Here is an 18,290-nt window from a genome sequence, read left to right on the forward strand (position 1 = left end):
TAGGTGTAAATTGCTTCCTTTTGGTCAGTACACATTATTATACGTGTTCACATATTTCAAACATTTTCATGAAAATTAGCATAAATCTGTAGGCGTGCTGCTTTAATACACACTTAAGGATTTTTACTAGAGTTAACCAATAGAAGACCGACTTACTTATGGCCGAGTTCGTGTGCGGCAATATGAATTGTTACAGCATTATACGTTTCTTCTACTTCAGATACAGCCCACGAGTCATGACAAATTGAATTTAGGTATCCCATACCTACAACAAATACCGGAATTTTAAGTTATATCCGTAATAAAATGAAAGTTCGCAACTTCTTAAAATATTAATTAATTAATCATATAGTATAAATGTATATATATTTCTTAGGAAAAAATCCAAGCGAGACTTTCTTCAGATTTACATTTACAGTTGAAATACATAAGTAGTATATTTTCAGAAGGGTTTTTAAATTGACTCATAAAAATATCCAATTATGGAACATGAGGATTTTTGTTGGTAGAAAAAAAAACAACAATGTAAAACACTAGTAAATATTTTCACCTATCGGGTTTCTGGATGATGGCGTGGCTATATCAAACCTGAAAATAAACAAAGTAAAAAAAGTGTATTTTAACTTACTTACAGCCACATATAATCGTCATATTACATTTATATTCTCATTATTTTAGACAAATGAACATATTAAACTGGTTGGTCGCAACCATATAAAAGCACATAATCAAATAGTTATTTCTAATGCAAGATGATATGTTATATTATAAATGTTCCAACATGTATATCAATATCAAACTTAATTGTTAAGATAAGGAAACGATGTGGCATTTATATATATTTTTTTCTATAGTTTGCAAACTTTAGGGGAAAGATTTACACTAGTTACACACCCTGTAAAAAGTCCAGCGTGATCGTGTGAGGGCAGGTACTTTAACACGGAGTTTTTCCACGTGGCAAAATCTAACAATACACCGGCATCATCCACAGAATCTGGACCTAGCATGTTATTTGCAATCCACGGTGATGTAGCCTTCTCCTATTTGATAAACACAAAATGAGCCGCGTCACGACAAAACCATCCGCGCAGTCTGATCATGATCCATACTGTTCGCTTACAAACCCTATTACAAGTAGAGAAACTGATAGCGAACAGCATGGATCCTGATCAGACTGCTCGGAGGCGCAGGCTGGTCTGGATCCATGCTGGTCGCAAACCCATTATGTTGGTTTTGTCGTGACGCGGCTCATTAATTGAATAACGTGAACATAAAAGGTAAATTGCCTGATATTATCTGCCATCGCTTCCACCACCACCACGCCACTAATATTACTGAATTTGTGAACAATATAATATGACAGCAGGGTCTTTCTAATAGAAATTTATCTATTTGAAAGACCCTGGTGACAGTCAAAAAATGTAATATAAGAAAAACAAACGGTTACGCAAACAGTTACAAACTTTAAAACAATAGCACAATTTATTCTTATACATAAATTATAAAATTATCAATCTGATTAAAAGCAGTGCCTAATAAAGGCTACGCATAACGATCTGACGGGCAACAATAGGAGGTCACCTTCTGGTGACCTTTCAAACAACCAATCATCGGCGAGCCTTCACAATTCTAAAAGCGATGCGGTTTTGTTTAAACCGCTGGAAAATCAATACTGATTGTTCGTTAACTGGCAAAAAAATCTTGCCCATTAAAAATTGAGTATATTATTCACGAACCTTTATTAAAAGTATATTTGAGCCGTGTCACGACAAAACCAACATAATGCGTTTTCGACCAGCATGGATCCAGACCAGCCTACGCATCCGCGCAGTCTGATCCATGCTGTTCGCTTACAAACCCTATAACAAGCAGAGAAACTGTTAGCGAACAGCATTGATCCTGATCAGACTGCGCGGATGCGCAGGCTGGTCTGTATCCATGCTGGTCGCAAACCCATTTTATGTTGGTTTTGTCATGACACGGCTCATTTATTTTTGAAAAGTTGTTAATCTCATATTAAAGAGAACGACGACAATACAGTATGTCAGTGAGAGATAATACTTACTGTAGATATTAAAAGAGATGCGAAATTAACGCGAATTTCAGGCCCTTCGTCACCGGTAGCAGTTCGAAATCGCACATCAATCTAAAAATATATACATGTGTATATTTATTAAAACTAATACTTTAACAATATTTTCTTAGAACTAAAACGTGATAAACATTTAGTCTAAGAATGGAGATATTCAGATTACTTTTAAGAGAAACATTCATGTTATGCTTGAGAGCAGCCAGTTTAAGGAAACGCGTCAAAAAATCCCTGGTAAACATCAAAACTAGGCTCTACAACCTATTTTCCTTTCACAACAGAATACTTATTCAATTGACTGTAAATGTTATTAATGTAAGTGACGTATGGTACAACAAAATTATACAAATCACCGAAAATGAAAGTGATTAAATGGGAATCAATTACTGTTCTCATGAGGTGAATATCCCCATGCATCCATCTCCCATCGCGCTTACATATCAAATGAACTTACTCCGTTTACAACAAACTGGTAATATTCATGCATGGCATCGAAAGCGAGATCAACACTTTCCTCGTCTGTACTTCCGCCGACCTTCGCCTTCCATCTGAGTGAAAGAAACATGACGATTGTGCAGATTATTTTTCACACATTTTGTTTATAATTATACGAACATTACGGCGTGCATAAAAATAAATATCTAAATACTGCTTTCATAGCATATGTTAGAGAGCCATTACTTTACAAATGTTAACTGTTGGTGCAAATTTACTGTTGATAGACCAATTATGCCCCATAATGATATAATTTTATTTCGCAAAAGCTTTTCACTTTTGTTGACCTGTTACAATTTCTCACTGGCTATATAGTTTAACCGCCTTCAGCATCTATCGCTTTTTTTAAATGACAAATTACTTCATATTTCGCAGAAATGTATTAATATTAATTTTTAGAGGCTTGATGCGCCTTTAACTCCAATCTTAATCAAAAATACATGCACTAAAAATTCGTTCTAACAGGTTACGTTAAAAAAATAATCAAAGGGCTGCAAGCTCTCTGGTATTTTCTGATTTTTGCAATCTAAAACGTACAGTATATCTGTATGTATTTTCCTGTTTGATACATACGGAATTTGCATAACTAGACTTGCATCAAAAAATCATTTATGTTCATTTTTTTCTGACAGCCACACTTTATCCTTGCATATCATGGCTACTTCTTCAACAAAGGCACTAAAAAAGAATTTATAAAAAAGTTGCCTCAACTGGGATTTGAACTCCAGACCTCTCACACACTAAACGGGCGCGTTATCCCTGCACCACGGAGATGTTTTACAAACAATGCCTGAATAAAATCAGGTGATTCTAAATTTAGAACTTCCATTGCATTTCGGGTGTGTTTTCCTTTATTAATTTCCAGGTATTTTGTTCAGGATAAACCTGTTGTTTAAAATTGAAGTAAATAATTTAGCGAAAATCTTCTCGCCCAAACAGTCCGACATCTAGAATCTATATACATGTATTCCACAACTCGGCAGTCAGATTTATTTGTGTCGTATTCGGTAATCGACATCGCTAAAAATAGCATTTTCATTGATTAAAATCATATTCATCCGCGTAATTTGTGATTGTGCATTTATTGACCATTCTATAAGCCAACGCTACTTTTAAACTTTGAATGCCTTGTTATTTGTTGGATACTTGTAACAAAATAAAAATATTTCTTTCTTTTACATCGCTAGTTATAAGCTGTTCTGAGAACTACTTGTTGTTAGGTTTGTCGTGAAATTCTGTGCCAGAGATTGAATGTCAGCATTGTATTTCCTGAACTGCGTTCAGAAAATACAAAAATGGGTCAAAGACAGAAAAGGCCGGGTGGCATTTGTATACCAAATATCATGATGCTGTGATGTTATGAAAAAAATTTGTCACTGATCATCAATGTCGAATTTTTACTAAGTCAGTAGACAGGATGTGATGAGCAATAAACCTGAAATCGGATTCCACTATATGGGACCACGTGTCAATGCTGTATGCCAAATATCAAGAGACTGTGATAAGTAGTTGCTGAAAAAAACTTTTACGAAAAGTTTTTCCCCGCCCGCCCGACGCCCGACATTCACCATACTATAACCCGGGTTTGCACCAGTGCAACTCGGCTAAAAGTTGTTGCATTTTGACAGCTTGTACAATTTCTATCTTTATTTTAATAAACAATTAACAGAAACAATATGATAAATTAAAAACAATATTTTAATCTTTAATTACAGTCAAGAGGTCGGAAATATATTTACATGATAAATTATTGTTAAACACTTTTAAAAGCGACGGATGTCCGCCATTCATATCTATAAAAGCAGGTTTCGAATAGCATTATATGATCTACGTAAAGAGATCGAGGCGAAAAAGGGGGTTGGGGCTTTTATGGGGAAAATTGCTGTACTTATAAAGTGTTTACCAATGATTTAATCGAGATAAATTAATGACGTATATCAAAGTGCTGACATTACATTGTATATAAGTGTTTGGGGAAGTGTATGGTCGTTTTCAACCCACATGGCTCAGTCGGCTAGAGCGCGAGACATGTAATCTCTGACTCAACATTGTGGATAAGATTCATGGGCTTGCCTACTTTTATGAAATTACTCTGTGCTTCAAAAGGCATGACTGGTGACATGTCCGGGTTCGTACTCGGGGAAAAAAAGCACTCAGTGCGTGCAGTCAGTGACCGTTTCCATTAATGGCCCAATATGCCCTTGAAATGCTCTTATTTTTAGCTTTAAATTTCTGATGTCTTGTTATAGTTTTCAAACAGTTACTTTTCGGCCAATTACCAGAGCCGTATTTTACTTCTGTAGCTTTTTGACATTAAGTACTGTTATTGTGATTTAGTATTTTGTATGGAAGTCAAATTACTACTTTGTTTACATTTTTCTACTTTATGACAAATAATTTCACATTCAGTACTACTTTCTTCAGGCAATAAGCATATAACATACTCTTCTTTAAACCATTTTTAAAGGTTATTAAACTCATGTTTGTCCTTTCTAAAAAAATGAAAAATATATTCAATTCTGAGGAATAATGTGTCTTAATGACTTTTCAATATTTAAAACGTTATATACTAACCTTTCTAGATTTTTATAATCAATGACGACTAGGTATTCTATGTACAAAGTTTCGTCGGTTTGTCGTCGGCGGCGGCCATTATTGTTGACAGCTAAAACAAAGGAAACAAGAATTTGTAACAGAGTTACCAACGTCCCCCGCCCCGGGAGTTTTATATGAAGCATAAAATTTTGCTTTTTTAAAAAATTGAGGTATGGATCTTCAGTACATTCAGTTCCAAAAAATTATGATCAATGGCTAGATCTGCAAATTGTAACATAAATTTTTTGTTAAAAAAATAAAATGAAACACGGGAAATTTAAAAAATCATATCATGTTAAGCTTTGACCTTAAGTTGTTGAAACTTGACTTGGAGGTTAGGGGAGAGTGTGTTTGTGCATGACATAACTTCTTATTTATGTGACTATTTGTGGGTCACTTATTTCAAAATCCCTTGAACTATAAAAAAGTTCTAGATCTCAAACACCAAAAATTATACCCTATAAAGACTTATGTTTTTTTTGACCCAAAGTGTGACCTTGCCCTTGGGGTAGGGATGCGGTTTTGCGTTGCACACCCTCATTATAGTGACTTTTTTGTAAAAGTTTTTCAAAATTTTTGATCTATGAAAAAAATTATGGACCTGACAAAAAATAACCCTGTAACAGACTATGAAAAGTATTTGACCCCCAAGGTGACCTTTGCCTTGGGGTAGGTGCCCGGGTTTTTTTGGCATGACACTCATCTGTTTTGTTAACAATTTGGGCAGTTTTTAAAAAAGCCCTTATAGTAAAAAAAGTTTTGGACGGGAACGACATATACCCTCAAATAGAAATGTTGACCCCTTAATTTAACAAATACGACCTTGACCCCGAAGGTACGGGTTTGGTTGTTCGCATGACAATCGTCTTTTATAACAAAAATTTGTGCAAATTTCTCGATTTCCTTTATAAAAGACAAAATTATGGACCGGCACGAAATTTAACCTGTAAAAGCATGTTAAAATTTGACCTCAAAATGTGACCTTACATTGAAAGGGAGGTACTGGTTTTTTCGCTGACCATCGCTGATTATTATGAAAAATTATGGCAAGTATTTACAAAAAACCCTTCTAGATAAAAAAGTTTGGGCCGGACACGAAAAAATTTCCCCTGTAAAAGACTATGTTAATATTTTACCTCAAAGTTTGACCTTGACCTTGAAGGGAGGTGCGGTTTTTTCGCTGAAATGTTGTTTTTATGAAAAATTATGGAAGTATTTACAAAAACCCTTTATGATAAGAAAATTATGGACCGACACGAATATACCTGTAACAGCTATGTTAAAATTTGCCTCAAAATGTACCTTGACCTTGAAGGTAGGGGACGGTTTTTTTCCGCGAACAATTGTCTGATTATTGTGACATTATTGGGAAGTATTTACAAAAACCCTTCGTGATAAAAAATTAGACCCGGGAAAGAATATACCCTTAAAAAACTATTGTTAAAATTTGACCCCAAAATGTGACCTTTCTTGAAAGGGAGGTGATGGTTTTAGGGGATGCATATCGTCTGATTATTGGAAAAATTATGGGAAGTATTTACAAAATCCCTTTAGATAAAAAAGTTTTGGACCGGGCCAATAACCCCCAAAAAGGCAATTCCCTTTAATGAGCAAGTGTGACCTTGCCCTGGAGGTAGGGGTCTGATTGTTGCACATGACACATCGTCTTATTATAATAAAAATTTTTGCCAAATTTTTTCAAATTTCCTTTCATAAATGCAAAATTATGGCCGGACACGAAAGGGTGACGGACGGACAGGCGGCGGCGAGGACGGGCGGACAACGGCGGGGGCCCTTTTTTATATCCCCCTTTTTTCTTCAAAAAGGCGGGGGACATTAAACTGTATTGGTAAAAGATAATTATGGTGATTACTTAACTTCTTAGAAAGCCCTCATGCTTGAAGGCCTATTTTATAAAACAGAAACAAGGTTTTATCTGGTTATGTTAAAAAAGTATCTCATTGCTCTCTTCCTTTCACAATGATATTTACTTAAAGTAATTAGTCTACTTACTAGGTAGTAACACGTCACTCTCGAACTTCTCGGTGGTTGTCCCAAATATGCGGTCCTGAGGTTTTAACATCTGAAAAGAGCATCATGGTTTTGGTCAAAGAGTTATAAAAATTAAGACTTTGGAAAAATTGGCAAAAAGAGATGATTTATATTCAGACATTTTGTCAAGGTAATAATTGTTTTGTCATTCATTCAGCATGTTTCAGATATTAAAGAAGTTCACTAGCTCTCTTGTCGTTTCTGGACGGTGACATATAATATCTAATACAACAGTGAACGGTGACATATAATATCTAATACAACAGTGGACGGTGACATATAATATCTAATACAACAGTGGACGGTGACATATAATATCTAATACAACAGTGGACGGTGACATATAATATCTAATACAACAGTGAACGGTGACATATAATATCTAATACAACAGTGAACGGTGACATATAATATCTAATACAACAGTGGACGGTGACATATAATATCTAATTACATCACTGAACCGGTGACATTATACTATCTAAATATAACAGTGGCAGTGACAATATAATATCTAATACTAACAGTGAACGTTGCTATAATATCTAATACAACAGTGAACAGGTGACATATAATATCTAAATAACACAGTGGACGGTGTACATATACTATCTATAACACAGTGACGTGACATATAATATGTAAATAAAACGTGACGGACATAACTATCTAATACAACAGTGGACGCGTGACATATAATCTCTTACAACAGTGGACGGGTGACATATACTATTTAATACAACGTGGGCGTGAACATATAATATCTAATACAACCAGTGAACGGTGACATTAATATCTAATAAAAAAGGGACGGTACAATATAAAACCGTGAACGGTGACATATACTATCAAATACAACATGGACGGTGACATTACGTAGTCTAATCACAACAGGGATGGTGACATATAATATCGTTAAGTACAAACAGTGAACGTCGACATAATATCTAAAATACAAAGTAACGTGACTATACTATCTAATACAACAGTACGTGACAATACTATCAATACAACAGTGGGGGGAAATTTTAAAATATCTAATACAAAAAGTGCGTCATAAAATATCAAATTTACAACAGTGAGGGGTGAATTAATATCAAATTTAAAAAATGAGGGTGAATAAAATACTAATACAACCGTGAGGTGACATATATATCAAATAAAAGTGGAGGGTGAATAAAATGAAACAACAGTAAAAGGGTACAAAAAATACTAAAAAAAAGGGGGGAGTTACATAAAATATCTAATACAACAGTCGGACAATAATATCTAAACAACAGGGGACGTAAAAAAATATCTAAAAAAACATGGAAGGTACAAAAATATTAATACAAAGGGGACTACATATAAATCAAATTTTACAACGTGACGGTACAATACTTTTAATACAACAGTAGGTACATTATATCTAATACAACCTGACGGTACAATATATCTATACAAAGTGACGGTGACATATAATATCAATAAAAAGGGGAGGGGGGCAATAATATCTAAAACAAAGTGGGGTACATATAATATCTAATAAAAAATAGGTGACATATAATATCAATAAAACCCGTGACGGGAATTAATCAATACACATACGGTGAATATAATATTAATAAAAGTGAAGGGTTTTGACATATAATACTAATAAAAAAGGGGGTTTTTACATAAATATCTAATACAACAGTAACGGTGACAATAATATCTAATAAAACAGGGAGGTACATATAATTCTAATACAACAGGGAAGGTACATAAAATATCAAATACAAAAAGGGACGGTAATTAATATTAATAAAACAGGGGAGGGGTACATATAATTCTATTACAAAGTGGACTACATATAATATCTTATACAACAGGGAACGGGACATATATAAATCAAAATAAACAGTGAGTGACATATAATATTAATACAACAGGGGAAGGTGACATATAAATCTAATACAAAGGGGAAGGGGTGACTTAATATCTATTACAACAGGGGACGTGAATATAATATTTTAATACAACAGTGGGGGTGACATATAAATACTAAACAACAGTGGGGTGAATATAATATCAAATACAACAGTGACGGTACATATAATATCAAATACAACAGGGGAGGGTACATATAAATTTTATAAAAACATGAAGGGTGACTTTTAAAAATATCTAATACAACATACGGGGCATATAATATTTAATACAACAGTGGAGGGTGACATATAATATCTAATACAACAGTAACGGTACTTTAAAAATATCTAAAAACCCGTGCGGGTTGACATTAATATCTAATAAAAGGAACGGTACATATAATTTTAAATAAAAGTGGACGGTGACAAAAATATCTAAAAAACTGGAGGTAAATATTATACAAATAAAAGGGGAGGGGTGACTAAATTAATAAAAATGAACGTACAAAAATACAAAACAACAGTGGAGGTAATATAATATTTAAAAAGTGACGGTGACATAATTTTCTAAAAAAACGGGGGACGGTGACATATAATTCTAATAAAACAGGGGAGTAACAATAAATATTTTATAAAAGGAAGGGGGACATAAAATATCTAATAAAAACAGTGGAGGGGCCATATATATCTAATAAAAGTGACGGTACATAAAATAATTAATAAAAGGAACGGTAAAATTAATATCTAATAAAAGTAAGGGGTGACATATAATATCTAAAAAAGGGGGACGGTGAATATATATTAATAAAAAAGGGGGACGGTGACATTAATATCAAATAAAAAAGGGGGAGGGGACATAAATATTAATAAAAAGTGGAGGTGACATATAATATCAATAAAAGGGGACGGTGAAAATTAATATCTAATAAAATTTACGGTAAATAATATCAAATAAAAGGAACGGTGACATATAAACTAAAAAAATGGAAAGGACTAAATTTTAAAAAACAGTTGGACTACATAATATCATAAAATTTTTTGAAGTGAAAAAATTCTAATAAAAGTAACGGTGAATATAAATTTTAAAAAAAATAGGGGAAATTGTTGTGAATATTCTTTTAAAATAATCTTAAAACTCCAACATCTTTTACATTTATGAAGTACAATCAAGATTGTTTAATACCTTACCATGCCTCAATAAGAACGTGTATACCTCTTTCATTTGCAAGTATTTGAAACAAACAATAGATGGGAACTTTGATTAAACTTCTGTATTAAATTTTGGTGTTTTGGGGATTTCTTGGGATTTTATCATATTTTAACTGACTTTAAAAACAAAATATAATAAATATAAAATATAACATTGTGTTTCATTATTACGGGTAACAATAATCATGCATAATATAATAGGAGCACAAAAGTCTATTTTCACACAATTTGCACGTGCAATAAAACTTTAGCAAGTCATTTAAATACACGTGGTTTTGTATATAGCTCAGTTGCATAGGAGCAAAAAGAGCAGCTTTGTCAAAACCATAGTTGATGAAGGTGCAAGATATATCGTTGAGGAGATAAAAGACATTTTTGGCCTTAGTGCGTCATATGCGTTTCCCATCTTGAAAAAATAATTAAAGTTAAAGTAAGTGTGCGCCCGTTGGATCCCGTATTTGCTAACTTCTGACCAGAAAAAAGCGAGTTGAAATAGCCTCGGCCTTTTCTTGACTAGGTTCAAAGATAGAGACCCTAGACGCATGAGAGAAATGTTCACATGCAGATGAAACGTTGGCTTTATTATATATTTATTATTATTAATTATTATATTATTATTATTAATTATTAATTATAATTATTATTATTATTATTATTATTATTTATTATATAATAATTCAATTATAGTAAACTTACGTGCGGAAGTAATTCGTCCCTGAACTCCATAGGGATTAGTTTGTCGTCTGATCGATTGCCGGCTATCCCAAAATGCAATTCTTGTGAGGCACTTCCTTCGTCGACACGACGTTTACGGTACATTGACCTTACAGGCTCAATCTGATAATGCTGATTGTCATGAACAAAAGAGCCAAACTGGAACAAATAAGATGAAAAATACACTATTCTTGCTAGTTAGATCGTAATGAACAGATCTCTTTATTCCATGCCCGAGACCTCGAGATGCTAAAAAAATACAAAACTCGTGATGAAATAATCCCCCTGGCACAGTTGTCAAAGGATGCACTTTTAATAATTAATAAATTATTTCTCCTATTTATATTGATTACCGTGCTATATAAATTCTTTCATCTAGAAGGAAATAAGTTTCTCTTAACGTAACGTAGTCACCGTCAGGATATTTAGTAAAGCGTGACATGAGTGCATGATATTTTCGTGCAACATTTCGGTTCAGCTTTCGGTAACCGTCCGGTTTGCATCGTTATATTTTTATTTTTCAAAAATAGAAAGTAAATAATAATGAATGAAATATGTTTAATTCATAGGTAGAGTGTGAACAGATATGCATTTGTGAATTTGTAAAATGGCGTCAAAATGTTTTCTTTAAAGTAGTAGATAAATATTATTGTATGATATAAGATATGATGCCTTGTTGTACTATCGGTTACCAAGTGCTTCAATTACAAATTACAATTACAAATTACAATTACAAATTACAATTACAAATTACAATTACAAATTACAATTACAAATTACAATTACAAATTGAAAGTTAGACAGAATTGTGTTTTTATTTGTTTAATGTGACTTTTGATAAAACTGTCAGTACATTATAGCTAACTAGACCAGGATTTTTCGTTCACTTGATTTTTTTTTTAACATCTGGAGGCAGCTAGCTTTAAAGTGTGTTTGGTTGGTTGCGAAGTAGCACAATTTGTTACTGATCACTTCGCCAAAATTTTCGCCGCTTTAAACAACAGTATAAATAACGTGTGAAAAAATACTATACATAAAAAATTATAAAAAAGTATTTTTTGTTTTATACGCATGAAAAGCCGTGACTAATGGGTACGTTAGACAAGTGGCCTAGTAGAATCTATATTATGTAAATATCTTTTCTTACTATATCGACATGATCTGAACTTGAATAAGGACATTTGATGATCACAGAAGCTCCTAGGGTCTCATCCTGATAAACACCAAAATTCACCTGTAATATCAAATAATCAGATTATCACAAAAACTCATCTTTATGAAAAATAAGCACATAATTAAACAACGACATGTTTACGTGGAATGAAAAATAAGAAAAGTGTAAAAGAAGCGCATTTACACCGATATTCACCTGCAATGTAAAATAAACACTGAAACATTGAAATCCAGTTATAATGTAAAATAAGCACATCAACATTGAAATTCACCCGTAATTTCAACAAGAACCATCACCAGGCGGGCAACGCTTGACTTTTTTTTTACTTTTTCTATAGGCAAACAAATAAACGGTTTAAACAAAAAGAAAATTAATAGAGGAACAAAATAGGTTTATAATAGGAGGTCTGTCTAGTTTTGTCAAAGTATGAATCATTTCCATACATATAGAGAAAGAAATACAAACAAAATTCAATCATTTGACATTGACGGTCAAGGTCATTTAAAGGTCAAGGCAGCTCAACTTTTTAAAAGGTCTTGTCCAAAAGGTTATTTTATCCAAGTATGAAAATAATCCATTGATGACCGTAACGATACCTCTTTTTTTCTCCGAAAAAATCGAAGTAAATAGACACCGAAAAAATACATAGTCACCAAAATTCATAACGAGCTGTATTAGCAAATACATGTATGTGATATTGTGATAAATAGAAATTGAGGAATTGAATTTTTACGAGATGAAAACATGGACGTTCTTTTTAGGGTGTGAAATGCATTATTTCTAGCAAAAGCGAGTCCCATAGTAGAACCAGTAAGCTCTCGTAATCTCGCTAGATAAATATGGATAAAAATGTTCTTTCAAAGTCAGTCAGTAATTAGTTTATATTTCGGGTATAAGTTTGTTTTATGACAGCAATAAGGTATTTAATTAATACTAAAATCAAGTCTTCCCTCATAACGTACATATAACTACATCATGACTCACACAATATACATACCTTTGATATGTTTTTATGTTTGATAACACTTTCTTTTTCAATTGTATACACGGAAGTAACTTTTTGAGGATGAACACTCTGTTTAAGATTAAGTTCAATTTTCCCAGCCTCCATTTCAAACTGAAAAACGAGCGTTCGAGGAAAAACAACTTCTGCTGAACGCTTGTTCCTCATCTCACCGGATATCTTATACACGTGCACGTATTCTGTAAACAAAAAAAGAAAGAAAGAAATAAAAATTACATTCTTCAAAGTGAAGCTCCTACAGAGCAAGTAAAGTAAAAAATTCCAAACTTAATTTTATTTAGTATGTCCATGAGAGAAAAATTATAAGTGTAATATGTCTCTTGACCGACAGATAAAACTATTTGAATTGATATGAAAAAAATAATAAAATAATTCAGGTTAGCTGATGTTCGTAAGCAACAGTCACGTTCATGTATGTTTAAATTTGTAACGTAGAGAAATAGACACAGTGAGGATACTTCTATTTATTTTATACTTCTATATTTTCACTGCAAAATTTGTTTTTCACTGCAGTGAAATATATTTTCCGTATTTTCACTGTTGTTTTGTCGAACATCTTTCTTTTAAATTCAGCCAATACACAAACTTTAAGGGTGTAATATCAAAAAAGAGAAATATCTATAAAATAAACAACAACATGATTTGAGCCGCGTCACGACAAAACCAACATAATGGGTTTGCGACCAGCATGGATCCAGACCAGCCTGCGCATTCGCGGAGTCTGATCAGGATCCATCCTGTTCGCTAAACAACTCTATTACAAGTAGAGAAGTATGGATCCTGATCAGACTGCGCGGATGCGCAGGCTGGTCTGGAACCATGCTGGTCGAAAACCCATTATGTTGGTTTTGTCGTGACGTGGCTCATTTATATTCATTACATGGTATGTGGTAAATAAACTTCTGTTTCAAAAATGCAAGACAATAATCAGAGCCGTTTTAAATATTTTCTGTATATAATAACACACTCATAAATGTAAACTAACTAAGAATATTATATCAGAATGGATAATGATGATGACGACATAAATAGATTTCGGATTTTATAAATGGAAAATGGTATCATCTCCACTCTGTAATAAATGTAATAAAATAGAAGATTATCAACATCTTTTTATCGATTGTATGGCAGTAAATGTTTTTTTTGGGAGAAAAATTATATATATTTTTCAAGAATGCGGAATTCATAGAAATATACGTAAACTAGAGCATCCTTATTTTCGGTTTATAAAATATCTCAAGAAGAATTCTTTTTATATAAATGTTATAATAACCATTGTATGATTTAGTATTTTATAAACTTATGAAGTAATAATTGGTCAAATGATTTGACATATAAAACAGAATTTTAACTAATGTAATCAGTACTATAAACACAAGAAGATAAAAGTAAAATATGAGCCGTGTCATGACAAACCAACATAATGCTTTGCGACCAGCATGGATCCAGACCAGGATCCATGATCAGAATCCATGCTGTTCGCTATCAGTTTCTCTACTTGTAATAGAGTGTTGGTAAACGAACAGCATGGATCCTGATCAGACTGCGCGATGCCGGCTGGTCGGATCCATGCGGTCGAAAAGGGACTATGTTTTTTTGTCATACGGGTCATATTTTAAAAAAATACTTTTTAAGAAAATCCCAAATCTGATTTTTAAAAATTTTTTTTTACACTTTGTTTTGTGTGTATGTGTATGTTGTTATTCTATTACATACGATATTGACGGAAAATTTTGTCAAAAATATCTCTTGTATTATGTATAATTTTTTTAAATATTGTAATAAAAAAAAGATTTCGGTTTTTAATGAAAACATAAATGGTCTTCTTTGGAAATGTTAAATATTTAAAAAGCTTACAACTGCTACAAAGTTTAAAAGTTATGGATAATTTTGTTTTTTTTGTTTGTTTGGGGTTTTTGTCACTTTGAATATTTTTGGTATATCGGACGTTCCGCTTTACTGGGGGGGAAGCCCCTCAGGTTCCCTTCCGTGCATTTTTTAGGTAGAAGGGTTCGGAAGCCCGACGTTCCGTAAAGCTAGCGGGATAGTTTCCCCACATGCAAAAACCCAAAAGTCCCTGGGGGGATTGAACCAAGCGGTGAGGGGAAGTGGTTTGAATAACGATTAACTGGGCCCACGGCCCCCCCCAGTTAGGGATAAGCAAATGTAATAATATAGATACATGTACTATAATAATTATAGATGTTGAAATTGATTTTTTTTTCAAACAGAGTATATTAAATTTTATTAATAAATGTGATAAGGATATGCGCTGGGATTGACAAATATATACTTTTTATTTTGATTTTTTAGGTGTTTGGAGCTCCACACACCAAGTGCCTGTGAAAACATGAACAGAACAGAACATAATTTATATTTTTTTATCTGTACATTGACTACATAGTACATCATCATATACAAAAAAACATCAAGTAACATGTACATTTCAGAGCAATCAATATAAAGAAATCAATTATATAAATAATATACAGGAAAACAATAATTGTAATGATACTTAAGTTGATTGTTATTAAACCTCATTTAAGTTTGGATGAACATATTTAAGAAGAAAACATAAAAAGTGTTGTAAATATTTTTTATTGTAATATAATGGACTTTTTTCGTAAAGTATTGTAGAAAACTTTGTGCTAATTGACAAAGAAGTTGTTTCTGAGATATAATTTAGTGAAACCAAGTTTCAAAAACATATAGGCAGACGTCTGTTATCATTACAAAAAAGGAAATGTTCATAATCATTCTTTTAAGAGTAGCAATCGCATACGTTTACTATTGCATGTAAAAAATGAGCGAAGCACAAAAATTTTTTATCTCGTAAAGAAAAAATGATTTTTTTTGCTTTTTCTGTTTTAGCAGTACTAAGTTACATATACATGTACGTGCAAAATGTCATTTGTTTTAGGGAATACCAAAACTGATATCAGGGATAACTATGCCATCATCTTGAATATAACATCAGATAAAAATTGTATGACGCAAAATGCTTATATACAAGATACTCAAAACAGTGTATGTCTGTTCGACATATACTTTATTATGGTCTATATATAGTATCTGAATAATACTTCTGATGTCTATGTTTAAGCTATTGTCACTTTATAGCCATGATCTATTTGATTCTCGCATTTTAACTTACACTTATCCAATGTGATAATGCATAATATCATCACCCATGTTGCAAATGTAAGATTGATTTATGTTTCTTATTTAGGCAAGTTTGTATACATATTTATTTGTTATTTAACCGTTATTAGGAGCTGATTTTAATCAGATTGTTATATTTTCATTGTATAACGTACATCGTGTATTATAACAATGTATATCACTTAATTGTGGAAATAAGTAATAGAAAGAGTTTATCTGATTTGTACGTGGGAGCGTAGCCTTTGAGTATGATACAGATTTCCAAGTGTTTTGATATTTTATCTCTCGTTTGAATCAAAACACTTTCCGTGTTGTCACAATATGAAACCCTATAATAATAAACCAATGTAATAGCATCTGATTATATTTGAGCCGTGTCATGACAAAACCAACAAAGTGTGTTTGCGACCAGCATGGATCCAGACCAGCCTGCACATCCACGCAGTCTGATCAGGATCCATGCTGTTCGCTGTCAGTTTCTTTACTTGTTATAGGGTATGTAAGCGAACAGCATGGATCCTGATCAGACTGCGCGGATGCGCAGGCTGGTCTTGATCCATGCTGGTCGCAAACACACTATGTTGGCTATGTCATGACGCGGCTCATTTCTTTCCTTTTCCAGAAAATCATGCTCTATTTTTATCCCCGCCAGACAGCGTGGTAAATAAGTTATGATTCTTGCACTCTAGTTAACGCACTGTGCACTCTAGTTAACGCACTGTGCAATCTGGTTAACGCACTGTGCACTCTAGTTAACGCACTGTGCACTCTAGTTAACGCACTGTGCACTCTAGTTAACACACTGTGCACTCAAGTTAACGCACTGAGCACTCTAGTTAACGCACTGAGCACTCTAGTTAACGCACTGAGCACTCTAGTTAACGCACTGTGCACTCTAGTTAACGCATTGTGCACCCTAGTTAACGCTCTGTGCACTTTAACTCAGACAATGTTTCCAAACTATGATACAAATAATTATTTTAACATATACATGTATATTACGGGGTTTGTGCTATATGTTGTTCATGTTAATACCGAGTAAAATATATAATTGAACTGAGTAAATTCATAACGAATCAATTTGGTTTACATGAAAAAATGAAACTTTACATGAATAAATAAAATATTCATTACATCATCTTACCTATATGATCATCCCCATCATTCCTGAATGTACTACACATCACAATCAATATAGGTATTTGTAAAAGGAACAATTCAGTTATTCTCATCTTTAAAACTTAAAAAAAAGCACACTAAAATATATGTTATCAAATATACATGAATATTCCAAGCATTTCGTCTCTAAAACTGACTATTATTGCACGCAATTTGAAAGTTATTTATAAAACTTGTTTCATTTCGGCTTTTAGTTCTTATCACATTTACGAGGCCCTGAAATTTTTTCAGACGTCTGTTCAACACCTGAACAATTCCAGGCCTTGTGATCTGTAAACACAGATGTAGATTTTATTTGAAAACAGGACATTATAATGGTAGTCAGGTATAGAGGATATTATGGCCAGGGGCAGGGAGGACTACAATATACACGGGTGAGATATCATCGACGGCCCCGGGCATTACTTATAGTGTCCTGTATACTTGTAATCTGTATAATGATCTAAACCATAAAAATTACTATCATTTTGTCATGTCACAATAAGTACATGTATGCATGACTCATCACCTGTTTATATAGTCCAACTAATTAGACTTGTCAAAGAGACACCGAGATAATTTTGGACGGGCGCTGTCTTTTTCCAAGTCCAACCACGAACTGCATTTTTATGCACGGACGCTTCCCAATTAGAAGTTGTTGGGAGCGAAAACTAAAAAAGTTTCAAAGAAACGGTCTACATTACATGAAAGAGAATCGTTTTTTATGCA

General features: G+C 33.1%; 1 protein-coding gene across 1 annotated transcript; it reads right to left on the bottom strand.

Annotated features, from left to right (window-relative positions):
- Window positions 1–156: 156 nt before the first annotated feature.
- Window positions 157–17,867, bottom strand: LOC132720045 (A disintegrin and metalloproteinase with thrombospondin motifs 6-like; the record flags this gene model as incomplete). The annotated part of the gene is given in 11 exon segments (XM_060704030.1): window positions 157–265; window positions 551–588; window positions 895–1,040; window positions 2,066–2,146; window positions 2,544–2,637; window positions 5,159–5,249; window positions 7,193–7,262; window positions 11,026–11,202; window positions 12,191–12,277; window positions 13,215–13,420; window positions 17,548–17,867. Coding segments are annotated over 11 exon segments (1,187 nt in total), but the record flags the coding sequence as incomplete, so codon positions are not given.
- Window positions 17,868–18,290: the final 423 nt, after the last annotated feature.

Source organism: Ruditapes philippinarum, unplaced genomic scaffold (assembly GCF_026571515.1).
Source record: "Ruditapes philippinarum isolate M1 unplaced genomic scaffold, ASM2657151v2 ctg2082_1_1_1_1, whole genome shotgun sequence".
In the NCBI taxonomy this organism is placed as follows: Eukaryota; Metazoa; Mollusca; class Bivalvia; order Venerida; family Veneridae; genus Ruditapes; species Ruditapes philippinarum.